The 21898-nt window shown below is 36.2% G+C and overlaps 7 protein-coding genes and 1 non-coding gene across 9 annotated transcripts; 5 read left to right on the top strand and 3 right to left on the bottom strand.

Annotated features, from left to right (window-relative positions):
• Nucleotides 1-37: 37 nt before the first annotated feature.
• LOC18031057 (outer envelope pore protein 16-2, chloroplastic) lies at nucleotides 38-1592 on the top strand. The gene is made up of 7 exons (XM_024149875.1): nucleotides 38-227; nucleotides 342-393; nucleotides 503-583; nucleotides 699-727; nucleotides 938-971; nucleotides 1063-1133; nucleotides 1240-1592. Exons 1-7 carry the CDS (start codon nucleotides 108-110, stop codon nucleotides 1384-1386), a joined length of 534 nt encoding a protein of 177 aa, XP_024005643.1. The 5' UTR covers nucleotides 38-107; the 3' UTR covers nucleotides 1387-1592.
• Nucleotides 1593-3491: 1899 nt separating this feature from the next.
• On the top strand, nucleotides 3492-4682 carry LOC18031056 (transcription factor bHLH147). 2 transcript variants are annotated; one of them, XM_024149548.1, is made up of 2 exons: nucleotides 3492-3554; nucleotides 3639-4682. In XM_024149548.1, exon 2 carries the CDS (start codon nucleotides 3723-3725, stop codon nucleotides 4401-4403), a length of 681 nt encoding a protein of 226 aa, XP_024005316.1. In that variant the 5' UTR covers nucleotides 3492-3554; nucleotides 3639-3722; the 3' UTR covers nucleotides 4404-4682. The 2 variants fall into 2 exon arrangements, with proteins under 2 accessions (XP_024005316.1, XP_006414381.1); XM_006414318.2 differs by having other exon boundaries at nucleotides 3518-3554; nucleotides 3658-4682.
• Nucleotides 4683-5563: 881 nt separating this feature from the next.
• LOC18031054 lies at nucleotides 5564-10593 on the bottom strand. Its single transcript, XM_006414317.2, has 16 exons — nucleotides 10378-10593; nucleotides 9889-10083; nucleotides 9505-9579; nucleotides 9193-9360; nucleotides 8854-9017; nucleotides 8201-8419; nucleotides 7998-8124; nucleotides 7614-7802; nucleotides 7375-7461; nucleotides 7135-7292; nucleotides 6878-6997; nucleotides 6560-6785; nucleotides 6413-6472; nucleotides 6151-6324; nucleotides 5942-6051; nucleotides 5564-5843 (listed from the first exon to the last, which is right to left on the bottom strand). The coding sequence occupies exons 1-16, from the start codon at nucleotides 10591-10593 to the stop codon at nucleotides 5669-5671; spliced, it is 2463 nt and encodes an 820-aa protein (XP_006414380.1). The 3' UTR covers nucleotides 5564-5668.
• A 304-nt stretch (nucleotides 10594-10897) lies between these two features.
• Nucleotides 10898-12656, top strand: LOC18031055 (probable cysteine protease RD19C). The gene is made up of 4 exons (XM_006414315.2): nucleotides 10898-11394; nucleotides 11561-11680; nucleotides 11839-12085; nucleotides 12183-12656. The coding sequence occupies exons 1-4, from the start codon at nucleotides 10939-10941 to the stop codon at nucleotides 12461-12463; spliced, it is 1104 nt and encodes a 367-aa protein (XP_006414378.1). The 5' UTR covers nucleotides 10898-10938; the 3' UTR covers nucleotides 12464-12656.
• Nucleotides 12657-12669: 13 nt separating this feature from the next.
• On the bottom strand, nucleotides 12670-13171 carry LOC18031053 (S-protein homolog 2). Its single transcript, XM_006414316.2, is given in 3 exon segments — nucleotides 12670-13043; nucleotides 13045-13096; nucleotides 13099-13171. Coding segments are annotated over 3 exon segments (468 nt in total). The 3' UTR covers nucleotides 12670-12700.
• Nucleotides 13172-14898: 1727 nt separating this feature from the next.
• LOC18031052 (probable enoyl-CoA hydratase 1, peroxisomal) lies at nucleotides 14899-16276 on the bottom strand. The gene is made up of 3 exons (XM_006414314.2): nucleotides 15765-16276; nucleotides 15228-15510; nucleotides 14899-15133 (listed from the first exon to the last, which is right to left on the bottom strand). The coding sequence occupies exons 1-3, from the start codon at nucleotides 16154-16156 to the stop codon at nucleotides 15029-15031; spliced, it is 780 nt and encodes a 259-aa protein (XP_006414377.1). The 5' UTR covers nucleotides 16157-16276; the 3' UTR covers nucleotides 14899-15028.
• Nucleotides 16277-18457: 2181 nt separating this feature from the next.
• LOC18031051 (GDSL esterase/lipase At4g16230) lies at nucleotides 18458-20276 on the top strand. Its single transcript, XM_006414313.1, has 5 exons — nucleotides 18458-18704; nucleotides 19134-19264; nucleotides 19340-19585; nucleotides 19692-19947; nucleotides 20041-20276. The coding sequence occupies exons 1-5, from the start codon at nucleotides 18458-18460 to the stop codon at nucleotides 20274-20276; spliced, it is 1116 nt and encodes a 371-aa protein (XP_006414376.1).
• Nucleotides 20277-21466: 1190 nt separating this feature from the next.
• Nucleotides 21467-21539, top strand: TRNAV-UAC. Its single transcript has one exon. It is a non-coding gene; the product is annotated as a tRNA-Val (tRNA).
• The last annotated feature ends 359 nt before the right edge of the window (nucleotides 21540-21898 follow it).

Raw genomic sequence — 21898 nt, 5'->3', positions numbered from 1 at the left:
TCGGTTCTGTTCCACATTCTTCTCCTTACTTGTTGTTGTGAAAGAGAGAAATATTAAGCAAGAAAAGATAAGTGAAGAAGAGAGAAGAAACCAAACCAAAAACAAAAATGGAGAAGAGTGGAAGAAACGTAATGGATGAGATAAGAAGCTTTGAGAAGGCAAGCTTGTTCGATCTTGGTCATCCTCTTCTTAACCGGATCGCCGATTCCTTCGTCAAAGCCGCTGGAGTATGTTTTAATCTTCTAATTATATAAATTAATGAATATGTATTAGTGTATAACTATACATATAAGACGATAAATATGTATTAAGATAGCTTAAAATATGGATTGATTATGAAGGTTGGAGCTTTACAAGCTGTGTCGAGGGAGGCTTACTTCACGGTGGTTGATGGTAAATACTCGGCGACTTTCTTCTTCTTCTTCATATTCCAATAATATAATATAAAGTCAAAATAATTAGATATAAATCAAATAAACATTAATTTTGATTATGAATTCAGGGGCAGGGTTTGACTCGAGCAACTTGGGTCCACCGTCGGAGAATAACGGCAGCAAGAAACATAGGTTCCCTAATCTCAGAGGTCCGGCTTTTAATCCCACGTAATTGCAATTTAGCCAATTATCTATGTACCGTATTTGGTTGATGAGATTTGTATTGCACGTTATGTTAATTAGTGTTTGTTGTTGCATTTTCAGGTGAAAGCAGCAAGTCTCTGGACGCTTTGGTTAGTTTAATCACAAATGAATGCTAAATTTCTTTTTAGTTATTTATGTTTAATATTCGTTCCCACGTTTATACATATTATGTAAGTGTATATGCGTTTGTGTGTAAAGCAAAGGAAAAAAATAAAAAATTTTGGTCATAAGCTTTTGTTTTAGACTTGGTTTAACCAACAATTGGTCTTATAATACTGTTTAATTTGGTTGGTCTTTAGGTGAAAAACACAGGAAAAGAATCTCTCCAATGGGGTGAGTTATATACATACACATATGTTAAATTAGCCGTTGTGATCAGACCTTAAACTTAAGGGTTGGCGTGTTGATTGATATGGTGTGGCAGGGCTAGCCGCTGGATTATACTCGGGTATAGCTTATGGTATGAAGGAGGCTCGTGGAGGAGCTCATGATTGGGTGAGTCTAATCAACATTTTAGAAACATTTTTTTTTTTAAATATACTTCTCATTTCTAATGTGATGTTCTTTAATTAATTTGTAACCATCTTTACATATGTGGCAGAGGAACAGCGCGGTGGCTGGAGCATTGACAGGAGCGGCGATGGCAATGACGACCTCGGAGAGGACAAACCATGAGCAGGTGGTTCAGTCTGCTCTCACGGGAGCAGCTATTTCCACTGCTGCTAATCTCCTTTCCAACGTTTTCTAGATAATTCTCATTAGCAAGGCTTTATTTAAGGGTTGTTATATGTGTTAGTTTTAGCATAAATATGTCTCTCTTTTTTTTTTAGTTTCTCTATGGGTCTGCTGCTAAGACCTTTGTATGAAACTCTGAAGCCAGAGATCACATTTCCTTCCGTTTAAACTGTTTTCTTTCTTGCGTTGAAAGTTGCTTTAGGAAAAATGTTCATACCTTTTGGTTTAGAAGAAAATAACCTTATATCCCATTTGGATAAAGCTGCGGGGACTGTGGACCCATATAAGAAAAAAATGTCGTATTACTGAGACCCGTGAGGTTGCATCAGATGTTTGTGTTGGAAGTATATGCTCAATTTATCTTTTTAGGAAGGCTAAATAATCAAAGTAGTACTCATTGATCAGAAAAATCATAGTTCTAACTTCTTCTTTATAAAATAATTTTAATTCTAATATGTTTAATAACAAATTTTGTAAAATCATATATGTATGAGTGATTGGTCCATGCGTTTGTGAGACCCCAAGCTATAAAATTAAAAGAGGTCCATTGCTTCAACACGTTCACTAAAATTTTGCTTCAAAGGTCCGTGAACTTTGGTCCCAAGACACATGTTGTGTAAGGTGTTCGTTCAATTGAGGGTTGGTTAGGCAGGTAATTTTTTATTTCCTTATAAGTTATTTGGGTTAGTTATTAAGAGAAATTGGTGGCAGAATAATAAGATAATGAATTTTTTTGTGCGGTTTAATATCGATATATGTTGTTGACAAAAAAAAAAAATATCGATATATGTTTTATTGTCTAATGCGTAACTGTTATCTTTTTTTTGTGTGTGTGTGTGGTGGTATACTGGTAGTGGTATCTAACAAAACAGCGTTTGACCAAACAAAATATACCATGCATAAATTATGTGTCATGCACTGCCGCACTGTCTTATTAACATGTCGTTTTTGAAAGAAACATGTGCGAAACTTTTAATAATTTAGGTGAAGTCGACCATCGCTAATGTTATCTATCTAAAATATAAAGGTAGTTAGTGCATCTACCCTCTAATCATCACTCCTTTTTTTTTGGTGATATTAAATCGAAATTTCACTTACTTGGTTTAGTGACGGGTTTGATGTTACATTTTTTCAAATTTTATAAGTCTTGAAAGGCCTACAGTCTACGGTATTATTTTTTTTTCAAATGATTGATTTTAAAATGTGATATATATATATTTGAAACTTGTGTATTAGATTGCAGCATGAAAGTTTTAACGTGGGGTATTTGTCGATGGACCGGATACGTATCATAGGGAATTCAAACAAGTGTCATGATTACTAATTTTTTAAAAATCACAATTTGAGTGATAAACTGTGAATTTTGAGAAAAGGATCGTTTAAAAAAAAGTTCACAGCCATTTCCAATCTAACTTACGCTTTATTTTTTTTTCTTCTTAAAACGCCTAAATCAATGAAGAAGAATAAACATTAGTCCAGAGTCCGAACGTGTGTACTCTATCGATAGATTTTAAGGATAATCTGGCGTTAAAAACCCTTAAAAATTATGACAAATTCCTTCTGTGACTTTCAAGATTCACCATCCAAATTAAGTTTTTGGCTTTTTGAGCTAATAAAAGTATGGAATGTGAACTGTACAACGAAAATCACTAAAGCAGACAAAAAAAAAAAAGAAGTAGCATTTAATAAAGTCTAAAGTGGATAATCTACTGACTTGTGAACAAACCAATAGATGCTAACGTACGAGGAAAAGGAATTGTACGAATCGGACACCTAAATGTGTAATAACTTTTGACTTACGACAATAGAAAAACTAAAAATAAAAACAGATCAAATTCTTTTGGGTAATAACGAAAATGGAGTACTTCACAAGTTTTTTCTTTTTGTTTCTCTCTAACCACCCGTGAAAGTAAATTAACAAGTAGAATTTGGGTGCCATATTTTATTTTCTTTACTATAGTAGTAATTAAGAAAAAAAGTCATTAAGTTTAGAGTCAACAATAATGATGAAATAATATTTTAAAAAATATAAAAAGACTATGAAGAGTGGAGATCACATGGAAGAGGATAACATATAAAAAACGATTCCCATTACCTTTCCTTGCTAAAAAAGGATTCCTCTTCTTCCACATAATTACTCTTTTTTGACGTCTCACCTTCTTCCACCTCCACTCGCCACATGTAATCTAAATTACTTTAATACTAAAAAATATCTTAATCACCATCTAATCTGTTTTAATCTCTAATCGCTAATCTCCTTTATAGTTTCTATTTCTCTCTGCAGATTCTTGAATTGCATCGCCAACAGTTTGAATTTCGCAGATTGATCGGAGACGCAGAGGAATAGACATGGAGTCGATTTCTCCGGTGACGAATCAGCCGACGAGGAGCTCTGGTTATGACCAATCCCGTCGTAAGCGGAAGAAGAAACCGTCGCAACCACCGTCGTCGCTTTCTCCGTTTCAATCGTCGTTGCAGAAATGGAGATCGGAGAAGCAACAACAGATCTACTCGACAAACATCGTTCAAGCTCTGAGGGAAATCCGAATTAGCGCGGAGACGGATCCATCTGCCAAACCGCCGCCGCATCCTCGCGGCGGAGGTAGAGCCGTTCGCGACGCCGCTTATAGATCACTGGCGGTTACGGCGAGAGGAAGAACACTGTGGAGCCGAGCTATATTATCTAAAGCCGTGAAAGTGAAGCTCAAGTTCAGGAAACAGAACCGGCCGAGAAATTCGAATCCTCCTACGATAACCGGGAATAACCGGTTAAGGAAAAAGAGAGCAACGGTTTTGAGGCTGAAGGCGAAGGGTTTGCCAGCTGTACAGAGGAAAGTGAAATTTCTGAGCCGGTTAATTCCCGGTTGCCGGAAACAACCGTTACCTGTGGTTCTAGAAGAAACCACCGATTATATTGTTGCGATGGAGATGCAGATTCGTGCTTTGAATGCCATTATCTCCGCCGTTGGCTCCGGCTCCAGCTCATCGTCGTCACCGCCACCACCGCCGGAGACAGGTCATGACTCATGAAGGCGAAGAGACGCACATGCTTGGTTAGCTTGGCCCAGCTGTCTTTTTTTTTTTGTAATTTTCCTGATTTTTTTTCTTTTTAAAAATACTTGTTTATCTGACCATGATTTCTTTTTGCTATTTTATGAATTATGAATTTATGATTCAACCCCTTCTTCCTTAATTTAAATGTATATCCATCCTTTTTCGCGAATCTTTGAAAGAAAAAAAGAACAATGGAGTGATTTTCTGGAGTGTAAGCTTTGATTTGTGTTATGTAAGAATTAGTGTGAAAATTGGTTGATGTTGAAATTGAAGTCTTTTATTTTTTTTTTTTTCATGTGAATAGCTCTTGTGTTATATGTTAATTATTATGTCATGTTTACTTATCTTCCAAGCAAATGACACATGAAGTGAAGGTTGGGACTTTAGAAAAGACATTATATTGGTGGATTTTTTCATAGTGGATTTTTTTTTGGCATCCAATTTCAAATTTAATTTTCAAAATTTTACAGAAATACTACTTGAAAGTCAATTTGTCTTCGTTTTTTCCCAACATTCTCAAGACCCTTTACTGCAAAAACATAAAAATTATAATTTCAATTAATAAACCAAAGCGAACAAAGGCTAGTAACCAAAATTAAAACTTTGATGAAAAATTATTTAAAACTTTTCGATGGAGAAAATTGGAAAGCTTTTCGATGGAGAAAATCGGGAAATTTTTGTTTTTAGATAAGTTTTAAATAAAAGATTGTGAAGAAGAATCAGTCACTATGAAATATAGTAAAATCATGGCCGCAGTTTTAGGGCTGTGTTCTCCAAATATAGCAAGTGCATCACTGCAAATAAAGGGAAGAAAATGAAAAGAATCAACTGCTATAATATGTGCTTTGGTAAGTTAAGTTTTGATTTGAGTTGTGTCATATTTGAGTATATTTAAGTGAATGATAAGTAATTGTGTTTAATGTTTTGCTGCTGATCAGATGATGCTTTCAATAAGCCTCCGCCATAAAAATCATCCCATAAAAAACAATACTTTTCATATGTTCAAGAAGGTTTAAATTGATTTTAGCCTTACTTTTTGGATTACGCTTTACAAAAACCATACAAAAATAGTATACCAAACATGATAATTTTTACTATTAAAAAAGTCGTTAAAATTTTTCCTCAGCGGAAAAAAGTTTGGTTTTTAATTTTTTTTTTGTATTAATTGATCCATCACTTCAAAACTTAGTACCATGTTAATATTTGTTTACATACTAAGTAAAAAAAGAAAGTGAAAGAAGTCAGCGAGCAGGAGGAGAAGAGAAGAAGATGACAAGGAAATAGACGAGAAAACCAGCGACAAGTATTCCTCCGTATACCAACGTTTGATAAGACTTTACTCCGACTGTGTATTTGTACTCTATCTTACAGCATCTCATGTTCTCCCTTTCTGTTTCCAGTACATGTTCTACGTACCTGCCACCATTTTTTTTTGGTTGGTGTAACATCTACATAAAAAAACAAAAAGGGAAAGCAAAAAAGTTTTAAGACAAGTTAGAGTCAGAGAGACTTACTGTTGTGTAAACATGGTGGTCTGAAGAATCTCTGAGCTGTTGAGATGAGCATCGTATAGTTTGTGGTCGTATAGCAAAGAAGAGAGATCCACCAGTTGCTCCTCAACGGTCTATATAAGAAAATAACAGACAAAAAAAAAGAGTGTAAGAAGCTAAAATTCCATCTGTGAGGAAAATTGAGAAATCGTAGAGAAGTCGCAAAAGGTTACGTCAAGATATTTCTCTAATCTTTCGACCAGCTCGTGTGGGAAAGGCTCAGGCAACGTGGTTGTCTTTTTGTAGAATTTCTCAACCCAGAGCTCCGTTTTGGTTTTGTTCTTTTTGTCTTTCACTGGCTCTCCAAGTGGAGTCTTGAGGTATTCAGATGCAAAGTTTTGTACTGCCTGCGCATTATAACAACAACCACAGTTGCTGAACTCTCTGCGGTGGAATCTAAAAATTTCTTTTTTTGACAAGTTTCAGTTGCCTTACCTCTGATGTTTCACGGATTTTGCGTAGGGCAGAATCAACCCGAGCATAAATAGTATTCCTCTGCGGATTAAAGATACCATGTCCCACGAGATTCAGAAGGATTTCAAATGGAAATTTACTTTCAGAAATCAGAATGATTGGACTCACCAGTGCAACATCTTGAAGCATTTGACTCATCTGAGAGACGTTTGAGAAGGGTCCAAATGGGTGACAACCGGTTGCCCAGAGCCAGTTGGTGACAGGTCTTTCATGCGCGTGAGAGGTCTTCTCATATGGTGCACTTACGCCGCCTAAAGCAGAAGCTATACCTGCAAGTATATGCCGCTGTACTTGTGATGGAACAGCCTGCTGTCTCTCTGTTTCAGAAACATAACTGCAGAAACAAGAGATCAGAAAAACGATATAATGACCAGAGTAGCAAGCTTCTCATTGCTTTTTACTTTATTGTTGTTGCGTTTTGCTTACCTCAAAGGTATTTTATCGTTTAGATGCTGAAGCACAATAACTACATCACTGCTTGCCCACACGAGGCTCTCATCTTCCATCATGAGCATTGGGTCCACATCGGCCAATGAGAGTATAAACCTATATAAAGAGTAAAAATTAATATCAATTGCTTTTTTTTTTGGTTGAAACTGTAATTTAAACACTTAATTTTTTTGACTCTTGCTTGGCCAGTGTAATGAATATTCCTTCCAGCTGGTTTATATTAATCAACTCACACTGGAATAACTCTTGTTCCGTATGTTCGGTAGAGATCGCCCTTTTTCTTAACGGCCTTCTTTTTCTTTCCCTTCAGAAGTTTCGAGCTATAAGATGACCAGAGAGGCTTGTGCTTCACTATGGAATCACTCGAACTTTCAGATTCATCAGCCCAGCTCTGAGTACAAAAACATGAAATCCTTTCAATGAAAAAAGCAAAACTTGTGAAAGAAATTTGCGTCTGAAATTATGAGATTTACCTGACGGAGAAAGTATCTATTAGAAAGTCCAGGGTCAGACACATCGAGCAATCCAGCAGCTAGAACATCAGTAGACCTTTCCATCTCCTGCAATGGCCAATAAAAAGGAAAAAAGAAATCACACAAGAGTTCATTGGTTGAAGCATTAACAGGGTTAAGTATTATATTTTTCTCTGTTAACCCAGGATTCCCTAGCTTAAGCTAACTCGGAACAACAGTTGCCAACTATTAAAACTCACTTCTTTGAGGATAGCACCATCTAGGTATGTTTTGGTATGCACATGGAATCTTCCGTCTGTCTTAGTGTCCTGAAGGGAATGCCCACGCATGGCTTTTGAGACAGCAATAGCTAACTTCTCATGGCGATGTAATGGATGAGCCCCTCCAACGATCACTACTTCTTGCCCTTGATGAGTCATTTTCTTTACCTGCAAAGACTCAGGACAGTTAGCATGTGTAACCTTATGTGCACTTCAGATAATAATACGGGTGGTAACTTTCTGATAACAGTAAGAACTTGATCAACATGTCTTTATTTACTAACACCATTCAGGGAGCAAAGAAAACGTAAGAACCTCGAGTATTATACACACATCATTCATTTTATGCAAAAAACTCCTTACCTCGGATTCTATCTCTTCAATATTAATGCTGTAGTTTTGTCCTCTTTCCATGATATTATATCGATTGTGGTTTTGGAGCACAATGATAGGCACCAGCACTCTAGTTGCTAGATCAATCGTCTCAAACCTGGTCGTTCTCAGAATGAATCATCTAAGCATAATTTTCATTGCTAGAAGTACGAAAGTCTCGTATATCATATTACCTGACATCAGGAGCTATGACGTGCTCAATTGTAGTAGCTACTAACGCCGCTAACTGACCAGAAAAGATATCGTGGGTTGACTCATGACCAACAGGGCTAACGTTTCCTGGAAGCACAATGTTTCGTATCCTTGGCAATGTTCTGGGACTAACACTTCCCTCTTCAGTTTCAATCTTCCCATAGGTACAAGGCCCCGCAGACAAATCTATGACAACATATCTATCAAGAAGATAAATACATCAGAAATAATGCATCGAACCATTTGGCCAACAATATCTTGAATATTGAATTTAGAATAATTATGCCGATTACTTGGATAATCTATGATAATTAAAGTGAAATGAAGTAATCATAAGTGCCTAGCTTCTTGGTAATCCTCTAAAGTTTTTCTTTTCTTTCTGGCCTATCTATAATCAACAAAAGGGACCATGATAGATGTAATGCTTTCAGATTCCGGACTTGAAAGCGAGTAAACGAAGACAGTCGGTAAAGAAGTTTTCGGGGTGGTAAATTTTCTGGCAGAAACATATCACTCATACGGATAACAAAGTTAAATCAAGGAAGAACCCATTAAATACTTTTATCCATATTTACCGCATATTTACCGCATATTGACCGCAACAAGGAAAGAAAAGAAAGAAAGATGAGTTTACCTGCCTGATCCAAGCCAAACTTGGGATGCTCCACCACCATTGTATCTATATCGATAAATATAATCGGCCTCCTGTTTCTCCTTATCTGCATCACTTAGCTCTGGTAGAGTTGCAAACATCAAGCTGTCTAGATCAATCTCTGTATTTCGAGGATCCATTCTTACCTGAATAATGAGTTAAGAAAAGAAAGGGGTAGTTAAAAGAAGAACCCAACAGGATATAATCAATTACCAAATAACAAATAAAACACAAATAAGACACAAGAACAGGTAAATCATTTGGACAATCTGCCTACCATATGCAAGATTTAAGAAGTAGGAAGAGCGCTGCAAGCCATACCTTATCAAAATTTACTACGAATATGGCACTTGGTATAGGTTTATCTGCCGTTCCTGCTGATCCAGCTCCCACGTCCATATCAAATACATAAGAGTAAAGCCGGTTAAATGCGGACTCAACTTTTGTTGCCTCTACGTCATAGGCAGGTAAGTGTCTCCCAAAATTAGCCTAAATGAAAAAAAAATCAGCTCAATGTCATATAATTTAAGATGTAGATTTTACAGCAAAGAAATTAACAGTTCATCAACATATCTGTATATGTACATTTGTTATGAGAGATAGTTAAATTTGAGATGATAAGATCACAGCAACCTCTAGTGCAGTCCCAGCAGGTACCATGGCTTCTTTCACTGTCTTCTCCAGAGCTATTAATTCAGGTTGCCCAACCTAAGAAAACGAAAAAGTTAACGTAGAATACTTGAGTAGTAGATTAATGGGGACACGATGAAAATCTTGGCATCAGAAGTCTAAGACTGACAATTGAGGAAAAAAAAAACCACACGCATAGTAATAATCTGACTCAATATGCAAAACGCCAGACAGCTTAAGCAAGAACAAGATTCTAGAACTTACATAGCTTAATTTTTGAACAATCCAAAACGCGAACAAAAATTATCCTACATATACGATACCGGATCTTGAAGCAGAAACGATACAAAAACGTGAAGAATGGTTTAAGATTTTATAATTACTCACCGGAAATATATTATAAACCACTCGATGCTCAATATCAAGTGGCTCTCCCGTCTCTTGGCATGAGGGCCTATGGGTCGAGAAACTAACTCTTAAGAACTCCTCCAATTTCTGAGAATCAACGGAATACCTGTATCCTCCATCTCCATTCAGACCTACAAGCACTATATTCACTTCCAAAGGAACCTGAAATGGTACCTGCGAAAGAAAAAGCAGAGGAGCATAAATAAAACAAGTTTCATAATCTGAAATTCGATTCTCAATGTGTCACCCTAAACATACTATCCTCAAAGATGCAGATCATTTGAGTATTAAAATTCACAACCATATCAACGAGCGAAGTTATGATCAATACGCGTGAAGCAACAAAAATACATAATCGTGAGCCTAAGGGATTTAATTGCACTTCACTGGCTCAACAATGGCGATTTCTTCTTCTAGCTAATCCAGGCTCACTGATGACGATTCACATTATCTCAGGTGGAAATTTACCTCGGCACGGGAGTGAAGCATGCGGCGAACATCGGATCGCACGCTCTCTCGTACGTCGAGGAAAGCGCTGTGATGCCAATGAGGATGACCCGGCTCGCGGCGGAAAGGTTGCTGAGCCGACTCGGTCCGGGAAACAAGTCCGGTTAAAACCCAGAGAAACGCGACGAATATGAGAGAAGCAAACGAATTCGATCGTGAATCCGATCTCAACCTCATGACTGAAAACAACCGGAGATTTCGCTCACCTCCGATTTGGACTGGACTGGTGAGAGTCGCTACTAGTCGCTACGGAAGAGGGAGAAAGAATTGGAGAGTGAATACTAAATTACTAATTTACCCTCAAGCTTGCTAAAAATTACATTAGAGAAGAAAAAAAAATCGTCATAGCTTACGAAGATATTAGAGAGCAACAAGCAACGTGTCACTTCTCATGTCGTCGCTTTCCCCAAGAAATATCAAACGATATAACCAATTACATCACACCACGTGTATCATCTCACTCCTTTTAACAAGCTCGTAACAGTTTTCAATACTTCCTTATCTCTTGGAAGCAAAACCAAAATGGATCGTGTAGTCTTCCTCCTCCTCATCGCAGCCACTTTATTGATCGCCATCACCGGCGAGGTAGTAGACCTCAGTTTCGATAATCCGATCAGGCAAGTCGTCCCGGAGGAGAGCGATGAACAGCTCCTCACCGCAGAGCACCACTTCGCTCTTTTCAAATCCAAGTACGAGAAGACTTACGCGACTCAGGAGGAACACGATCACCGTTTCCGTGTCTTCAAGGCTAACCTGAGGCGAGCTAAACGTCACCAGGCTCTGGATCCGACCGCCGTCCACGGCGTCACGCAGTTTTCAGATCTCACTCCGAAGGAGTTCCGTCGCAAGTACTTAGGGCTGAAACGGCGGTTCCGTCTTCCCACTGACACTCAACAGGCGCCGATCCTTCCGACTAGCGATCTCCCGACGGATTTCGATTGGCGTGAACAAGGAGCCGTCACTCCCGTTAAAAACCAGGTATGTGAGAAACAGTGATAAGACCTCAGTATCAGCAAAAGTTTCCAGAACTAGACAATTCGCTTCTGAAATCGCTCATGGACGTTTTTTCCCCCTTTTTTGAAAAATTTCGATTGTAGAGAGTAAAATTATGATCAGATGTTGAATGTGTTTTTGATGTGAAAAGGGTATGTGCGGATCATGCTGGTCGTTTAGCGCGACAGGAGCTCTTGAAGGAGCACATTTTCTAGCGACTAAAGAGCTTGTTAGCCTCAGTGAGCAGCAGCTCATAGATTGCGACCATGAGGTTTGATTTTTTTGTTTTCTCCCTTTCTATCATCACTTGTTTGGTTCTTTAGCTTGCTTCAAGATTGGAATCTTTATGGACAAAAGGATTTCCATTTGACGTGTTTGGTAAAGTGGTTTGTGACTAAGCTTGGCGTTGGAATTTTCGTCTTCCTGCAGTGTGATCCAGAACAAGCCAATTCATGTGACTCTGGATGCAGTGGAGGACTAATGAACAACGCCTTCGAGTACACTCTCAAAGCTGGTGGGCTTATGAAGGAAGCAGACTATCCTTATACAGGACGTGACCATTCCACCTGCAAGTTCGACAATAGCATGATCGCTGCAAAGGTGTCTAATTTCAGCGTTGTCTCCGCTGATGAAGACCAAATCGCTGCAAATCTAGTCCAGCACGGTCCTCTAGCTAGTAAGTTTTTCTCTTTATAAAAAAAAAAGAGGCTTTACTTTGTATAAGTTCAAGGGATTAAGAGATTTAAACACATTGTCTTTGCTGCTCTCAACAGTTGCTATCAATGCATTGTGGATGCAAACATACATAGGAGGAGTCTCGTGCCCTTATGTATGCTCAAAGAGCCAAGACCATGGAGTGCTCTTGGTTGGGTTTGGTTCATCGGGTTATTCACCAATCCGTCTTAAGGAGAAGCCTTATTGGATCATAAAGAACTCATGGGGATCGATGTGGGGCGAGCACGGTTACTACAAAATCTGCAGGGGAAGTCATAATATATGCGGTATGGACACAATGGTATCTACTGTTGCTGCTGTTCAGACCTCAACTCAGTAGAACTATTTAAGATACTACTGCGTTTTACCTGTCCTTGTATATATATATGTATATGTATGGATGTATAACCACACTATGGGACTGTTAATGTTAGTATTATTGTCTCTTTGTTTCGGTTTTCATGTAAAATAGATGATATGATTATCAACTTATAAAGAGTTGGAATATTAGAAATTTGATATGTTTTATAGTTTATGTTATGGACAAACGCATAAATTCTTGTGGGTTATATCTTTGTCAGTACAAGGAATAATTCCAAGGATAACAAAGATCGAACTCCTTAGTTTCATCGTTAAACCTACAAGGTCCGGTTTGTCTTATCTTCCACAAACACTTTTGGCACCAGTAATCGCCACGACCATCTCGTTTGTCTGTATATATGTCGAACCAATACCATCTACTTTGCAACCCAAAAGAACAAAAAAACAATGTCCTTCCAAAGAATTGACGATGAAAAGTAAACGACCACGACTCACCCGATTGCAAACTCCGGCTACCTAAATCAGTGTCTTTTGATTTACAATGATACAGTAACGTTTGTGTACTACCGAGATCGTTGATGATTTTCACAGTAATTTTCCCAAACAGAGTTTGTTGATGATGGATCGTTTGGAGCTGGAATGTTGTTTCTTGGTCGGCATGTGATGATTTTCTAGTTATGAAGATCATCATTATGAAGAGTGATTTGTATTGTTTTGGAATTTCCATTTCTCTTGTATAGGAGAGATTGTTTAAGCTAAGACGGTGTTGTTTGTAATTGTTGGATGAGTTATATAATGTGTTGTAGTGCAGTGTCAACAGAATTGGAAAAAAAAAAGAAGTATATATATATTACCATATATTCTACTACGGTATTTTAGTAGCAATCGAAATTTTAAATATAAAAAAAAAATGTTTAACGAAAAGTTTTGATTCACGTTTTTGAAAAAAAAAGAAGTGAACAAATATTTTCCTTAATAAAGTATATATGATTAATATTAATAAAAGTTTAGTTTATCAAAGCTAAATTAACATGAAACTCATTCAGATGACACTTATATCATCATGACATATTTATATATAACATGTCATAAGGGTTTTTTGAAAATGTTTTTCAATTAATATAAAAGAGATCTACAAACTAATCCTCGTTATAACAAAATGAAAAAAATCGGATTAGTTTTCATTTTTGGTCATTTTCCATATTTTTATTTTTATCTGGTAATATTAACATTAAAAAAAACATATTGACAGTTATGAAAATCTATTTCATAAATTCTACCAGATTTTGTAATAGATACTTATTGAACATTAGCCAAGAAACAAATTCTACCCGATTTTTCTAAAAAGGAATATGATAGGGAATGAAGATTCTTTTTCCAATTATGGCCATGTGTCTTAGTTGAGACTTGAGAGAGAAATAACAAACTAGATTGAAGTACCCACCCAACTTGAATTCATTTTTGATTTGCCTTACGCTTCTAAAAGAGACAAAAGCTGTTAATGATAGTCACTAGTAGAATTAGTAGAACAAATACTGTATGAGATTAATATACTTTGGCAGAACAAATAAACTAATTATTCCAACTCATTTCTCCAATTGATGTAGAAGAATGTTTTTCTTCTCAAATTTGTTCCTTTTTCAGTTGTTTTAGTGGATTACTTGAAATAGTTTTCCATATTTTTCAACCTAAATGGTAAGACTTAAGAAAAATGTTGCCCGCATAAGTGCAAATCATCACCAAGGAGATGAAAAACAGGGGAAAGAAAGTAGCAAATTAAAGGAGCTAGGGGATGAGTTGCAACATTTACAAATTCGAAAACAAACAAATCTTGTTCTGTAGATGAATAAATATGCTCCCATGATTTCCATTTTAAAGAAAAGAAATAACATTGTGGATCTTTGCTTTTTCTATCTAAAGGAGACCTTAAGTTTAATAATGCTATCCTCTGACATGATTGGCCTTAGTATCTGCTTAACTTCAGGTACAAGGTTAGAAATGTCGACGATGATTTGACTTCCTTCCCAAGGAATGTAGATATAGCTTCATAGGTGCTGCAGTGATAGAAACAACATGAAGCCAGAGTGGTTGTTATAAGCAAAGATGTCAGATATCGAAAGTTTGTTCTGTCTGCTCAAGCGAAATTCAAAATGCTTGGGACTAGGCTCCACAGAGACTTGGAACCTTCCACAGAGAATGTTGACCAGGTGATACAATCCTACTCGTTGCCTCAAGTGCCGGTGTCCCTTTTCAAAACTGCTTAGCCTAACAATGATAAACTTCCCTTTACCTTCGATTTCTCAAATCTTATTTGTAAATCCTCAAAGGCTAAGCAGTTTCAGTAACATCTTTGAACGAAATTATAGGCTATGCTCCATGTTAACCAATGTAAAGGGAAGAACCCACTGGACATATGTCTTTCAGTTGAGACAGAAATATCAAACTAAACTGAAGTACCCAACCAGCTTTTAATTGATTTTGCGTTACACTTCTACAACAAACAACCATATTATTGAAGACTAATTAACTGTCAATTAAGATACTGGTACAAAAGTACTATATCTTTAAGATCCATAGAAATTGTCTATAACTTGGGAGAAGGTTTCTTAGAGCCACGTCCAGCTATAAACTCCTGCATCTTCTTAAACTGTTCCTTTGTCATCCCATTGTAATACGCGTGAGCTCGCTCCTACAAGTTTATGTATGTGCAGTTTTAGATTCCCTATAACGGAAAAGTCCAAAAATTGATTGTTAAAAATGGCAAAAACGATTTTTTTAATTACCTTTTCGAGTGTAAGAGCATGACCAAGATCAAGCTTGAGTCCATCATTGATGACGGATTTAATCCGAAGAACCATGCCTTGCTCATTCTTGATGATAGCCTCTGCTATTTCTCTGGCTTTCTTCAAGGCTTCTCCTTCTTCAACCACATGGTTTACAAACCCTAACTTCTCAGCCACGTCAGCTGTCAATGGCATCGAGGTCAATGAAACTTCCCGAGCTTTGTTTGCTCCGATGATCCTCGACAGCTTCTGAGATAAGCCCCAAGAAGGAAATATCCCAAACCTTCAAAACAAAAAACAGAGGATTCACACGTTGCTTCCACATTCATATCATCACAGAGATTCAAAGAAATCGACTTTGGAATATTGAATGAGACGAGCTTCAAAAGAACATGATTTCTATGATCGATGCTAAATCTGCAGAATCATTTCACTTAATCACCAGATTCAGTTCTCATGAACCCAAAAAAATGAAATTTCTACAAATCGGGAAATGAATTTGAGAACAACGAAACGACGTCGAAATTAGAAAGAAACCTGGCGTGAGTATCCATGAACTTAGCTCCTCTGGAAGCGACCAGAATATCGCAGGCCAAGGCGAGCTCGAACCCGGCGGTGATGGCGAAACCGTTGATTGCTCCGATGATCGGTTTTCGTAACCGCTCCATCTGAACAACCGGGTCGGTCTCCGGATCCTTCACGTCTCCCTTGAAAACCGACTCCGCGGCGGTCAAATCGACGCCGGAGCAGAAAGATCGACCCGCTCCGGTGAAAATCACGACCTGTACCGTTTCGTCTGTGTCCATCTCCTGGAATGCACGCGCGAGATCAACCATCATCGCTCTCGTAAGCGAATTGAGGGATTTTGGACGGTTGATTGTGATGATGGCGATCCCGCCTGATTCCTTCTTCACCTGGATGAGATCCATTTTTCGACGATTCCGATCAGTGGGAATGAATTTTGAGTTTATAATTTCCCGATTGGGTTTCCAATTTTGGCGATTTAAAGATCACCGAGAAATGGTCAAAATCAGGAAAAGATGATGATTGATGAAGAAGAACCTGGGTTAGTGTGCCATTGTTTTGTCGTTAGTAAACTGCGTTCCGTTTTTTGGCTGCTGTTAAGACGCTGCGTATCTGTTTCTGTAACATGAAAACGGCAAGTAAAGAGAGGATGACTGAACTTTTAACAAAGTCAACTTTGACAACAACAGAAAAAAGGTCAACCGGCGGAAACACAACCAATGTAAACCGAATTGAACCGGTCTCAATTGTGTTCATCAGCTAAGAATTGGTTTTTTCTACTTAGTATTTTCCGTAATGGTTTACTACTATCTTCTTCTTTTTTTATCACTCAAACATACTTTTATTTAAATTAAATACACTTGGAATACAAGATTGTTTTTTATTATCCACCATTGGAATTAACCAAGAAGAGGTACAAACATCTAAATTCCATAATAAATAGGACATAAAGCTGTCTTCTTGGCAATGTTATCCGCACACATACAAATATATTTCCTTATCTTCCGATAAACCGATATATAGACTACTATATACAATCCTACTAAAATTTTAGTTTTCATGTTTAAACGGCTTATAAAAATATATAGTATTATTTTGCAGAATGGTGAATCTGTATTCTGTTACCACTTACCACCATTTGAAGGAAAAAAAAAAAAACAAGTTGGAGTTCCGTTATTTGTTTGATATATTTCCTTTCACAAATGAAATATTTTGCTCATTTCACCAAACGTTTATTTAATCAAGAATATCATATCATGACAAGATCATTAGATTAAAAAAAAGTGACAAAATGCAATCGTTCTACAATGTCAACTGTTTGAGTTTTTACCTCTACTATTTTTTTTTAGTTAAAGGTTTTAGCTCTACAATTGAACCTATACTGTTCCATTGGAGCGTCTGTGATTCAGTCACACGTTTACGCGACTATATCATGAAACATTTAATAGTCTTGACTCTTGACAACAAGTTGAGTTAGTTTTTAGCCAAAAAAGTAACAAGTTGAGTTAATTAAGAAATAACCACTTGCCACATTTTTTGTACTCTATTTATTACATCTTTATCAACAGATTGTATTAGCCAGAGATAACATTAAATATCTCAAAAAGCTTTAGTTTATCTTCTTCTTCTTTTTTTTAAAAAAAAAAATTTTGGGTTGCTATTTTTATTATGTTGCTTGAGTTTGGTGGAAGTTGCATTGCAGTCTTGCAGAGTACAACATTAACTTCTCTACTGTCGCAAGAACAATAAACAAAAATCCCCACGTTCTTTCCATTATTAACAGCATGGGCTTTGTGTATATTTAAAGTAACACGTAGGGATGGTGGAAAATTCCATTGAGACTTTTGATAAAAAAATTGATTCGGTAATTATTCATAATTTCTTCGAACTTTCAATTAAACATCTTGTGGAGTAGAGACCAAAAGAAGAGAAAAAAAACCTGTGGAGTATAATGAACAACCTCATACATTGAACGATCTGTTTAATGATATGTTTCTTTCTATGTCCCATATATTGTATATACAGTATTCTCATTATTCCATGGCTTTTTTATGTATCAAACACAAATCGGTTAATTCTTCGCCGTGACATGAACTGGCACTTTATTCGGATAAGACATGGCTTGGTTACAAGAATTTCAGGTGACTAAAACCACCTTGAACAAAAATGTTCTTATGTGATTCAGTTCATTCTCAGTCCAAATTGAATCGGACACTTTTGACATGTACAATATAACATAAACTTAGTCTACATGTTTTTGTAGCGTTACGCTCATGATGTAGCCCTTTGTAGGCATTAATACTAAACCGGCCAACTTTTCCTGACTCGCACTTATAATTTTTTTAAACAGTGGACATGTATAATTATACAATTCGTTCGTTATTCGTTATTGGTCAATGCACATTAATTTTAAAAGCTGTGAAGTCTGAATCGAACTAACAGTTATTTGGTTCTGTGCCATTCTCAATGAAGGACCCCATTTGCTATGACTTATGAGAACAAAAAATTAAAAAAATAAACTTATATAAACCCTTCCTTCTTTGACTTCCTTCTATCTTCCAATTTCATACTCACCTCTCTTATTCAATCTTTTTTTTCTCTTAGAAAATAATACTATCATTTGTCTTAGGTTCTTCACAAAAAGAGTCCCTTTTTGTCCTTGATATTTTGTACGGAAAAACAATTTAAAACTGAAAATACCAGTAATGTCGTTGCTTAGTTTTCTTTGCCAAGTTGTAGCATTATCGATCTTTTTCTTCTTCTACTTCTCTGAGGTGTGTTTTGCAGGGAAAAAAATCCCGGCGAGTTTTGTGTTCGGAGATTCATTGGTGGATGCCGGAAACAACAACTATTTAGCCACATTGTCAAAGGCTAATTATGATCCTAATGGAATCGATTTTGGATCGGCTACGGGAAGATTCACCAACGGAAGAACAATCGTCGATATCGTAAGTAAGTAATTATTAATTGTCTTATACGAATTTTTTATAACTAATATACCCAAGTATCAATGCAAAGTGAAAGCCGTAATCACAAATATTGTATTCATAATGTGAAATCTTTTACATTGACTTTGACTTCCAGTATGAAACAATGTTAAGAAGTTACAAGTTATACAACAAAAGCTTAAGACCAATCTAGACCGTAGTGGTTTGTTCGGCTGAATTCGGTTTGTTCACGATCAAATCTAGACCGCTTCTTAATTATTATTTTTTTGTTAAAACAAAAGACGACCTTTATGACACTCTTACGTTGGTTTTAACATTCTTACATTTTGGACCGGTTCGTCCCTCGTAAAACCAAAATTACAGAAACCAAAGTTTGGTTAATTACTTTTACGGTTCGTATTCGATCATGCTAAACCGGAAAAATGAACCGCAGTTCAGGCATTGGGCTCGGAGGAGCTAACTCCACCGTACTTAGCACCCACAACAAGGGGATCCATCATTCTCAACGGCGTCAATTATGCTTCCGGCGGTAGTGGAATCCTCAATTCCACCGGAAAATTATTTGTAAGCATTTTTTATAAAAAAAATCTTATTTATTTTCACACATTTATTTTTTTATTTACAAAGAATTAATTACAGGGCGAGCGGATAAATGTGGATGCACAACTAGACAACTTTGCAACCACAAGACAAGAAATCATTTCTTGGATCGGTGAATCCGCGGCGGCTAAATTATTCCGGTCAGCAATTTTCTCGGTTACGATAGGTTCTAACGATCTAATCAACAATTATTTCACTCCGGTCGTATCAACCGTTGAACGGAAAGTCGTACCACCGGAAGTCTTCGTTGATACAATGATCTCAAGATTCCGGTTACAACTCACCGTAAATCTCCTCTAAACCTATACGGTCCAACACTAAACCAACACTAAACCAACTAATTAGTTAATCAAATTAACTAATAATTATATGGTTTTGTGATTTTTTGTAGAGATTGTACCAATTGGGTGCGAGGAAAATCGTGGTGATCAATGTTGGTCCTGTTGGTTGCATACCGTTCGAGAGGGAGTCTGATCCGACGGCTGGAAATGAATGTTCGGTCGAACCAAACGAGGTTGCACAAATGTATAATCTCCAGCTTAAAACCGTCGTAGAGGATTTAAATGCTAATCTTGAAGGTTCAAGATTCGTCTACGCTGACGTTTTTCGCATCGTTTATGATATTATCCAGAATTATTCATCTTACGGTGCGTAAAATTTGATGAACCATTCTCTTAATCATGTTATGATGATAATTATTTCAAAAAATTTCAACGTATAAAGTTTATGTATTTTTGTAGGTTTTGAGAGTGAGAAGATTCCGTGTTGCTCGTTAGTTGGGAAAGTAGGTGGGCTGATTCCATGTGGCCCATCTTCAAAAGTATGTATGGACCGTTCCAAATACGTATTTTGGGATCCTTACCATCCTTCGGAAGCTGCTAACGTCATCATCGCCCGGCGTCTCCTCTCCGGCGACACCTCTGATATTTTTCCGATCAATATCCGGCAACTCGCTAATCTTAAGCTAAAAACATGAACCGTGTTGAAAAAAAAAACTCCATCGACATGGAGTTGGCCACGTTGGATATTGGCATTTGCACTTTAATCTTGTTACTGATTGTTATTTTTATTTATTTGATGTTTGTGTAATCTCCTAAAGAATTTAGAAAATTTTAGTGTAGCTGACTTAATAATGTTAAGACATTCAATTTTCTTAGCATTTTTATATGGTTATAGACACGCACCAAGGAAAATAAACGATATATAAATTGAACTACGTATCTACTTTTGAAGAGTATTTTAACTACATACTAGATTCTAACCCCGTGCGTCTGCACGAGAATTTTTTATTTTTTTCTAATATAATTTGTATTTATTTTTTTTGTTTAGATATAAGTTGTTTTTATTATTTATTTATTTTCTTAAATCAAGAATATTCATTTTTAAATTTTTTCAAATATGAAAAAATAATAAGAATGAAATGTGTTAAGTTTTAATCATTCTGAGTCGAACTATTTTTTAATATCTTACATGTTTTTAAAAACTAACTTGTATAAAAATATAATTATAAATGCATAACTCTAACTTGCTCTATCATATTATTATAATATAAAAATTATAAAAATATTTATTAATATTAAATATTTGATATTTTAGGGCGATTTAATTGTAATAAAATATAATAAGATATTCAAGTACCATTTGTGTTATTATAAAAATAAATATATTTATAAATTGGCTAACTTGTTCATTTAACTACCTCAAATCATATTAATATCTTATAAATTACCTCAAATCATATTTTAAATTCAATTAAATCTAAATTTTCGTAATTAATAACTGATTTTCGAAATTAAATATCAATATAAAATAAATGTTTTAAATTAATTATCACCTATATTTAAGGAGAATCTAAAAATATATAAATTAATACATAATTTTCGGAATTAAATATAAATATTAAATAAAATAATTTTTAAAAAACTTTAAGAGTGTTTGGAAGCAACCACTAAAAGTGCTTCTGTTTTAATATAATAGATAATGTTTCGAGGTCAACTGAATTTGCTTGAAAGGGTAAGGGTAGTGAAACTAATATGTAACTAATCTTGTATTTCATCATTCTTGAATGTAATTAAGATTTTTTCAAGAACAAAGGCAGATAAGACTTTTTTTATATTAGCTGAGGATTTACGAATTAGGATGTATTTAACCATAATTTGTATTCAAGGTGCTGTGGTGTAGTGGTTATCACGTTTGCCTTACACGCAAAAGGTCTCCAGTTCGATCCTGGGTAGCATCATAATTTTTATACTAATTCATCTTACGACCCATAAATAATACTCCATTATCGTTCCTATACCACTGACTAGGGTTCTGTTGTTGTTTATTAAACACAAATTACATACGTACTACGTAACGATAATGGAGTTGTGATAACATTAAAAACTTTTAATGCTAAGAAGACCAATGCCACAAAGATCTCTGAGTTCCGACCCATTGCTTGCTGCAATTCAGTCTACAAAGTGGTTTTCAAGCTTCTTACTAACAGATTTAAACAATGCCTCCCAGGTTTGATCTCTAATTCTCAATCTGCATTAAATTTTGGGCGGCTGTTGGTGGAAAATGTGTTGTTGGCAACTGAACTTGTACAAGGATACA

The sequence above is a fragment of the Eutrema salsugineum genome, unplaced genomic scaffold (genome assembly GCF_000478725.1).
Source record: "Eutrema salsugineum unplaced genomic scaffold, Eutsalg1_0 scaffold_1, whole genome shotgun sequence".
Lineage (NCBI taxonomy): Eukaryota > Viridiplantae > Streptophyta > Magnoliopsida > Brassicales > Brassicaceae > Eutrema > Eutrema salsugineum.
Note: the sequence above shows the minus strand (reverse complement) of the source record. Positions and strands in the feature narration are given on the sequence as shown.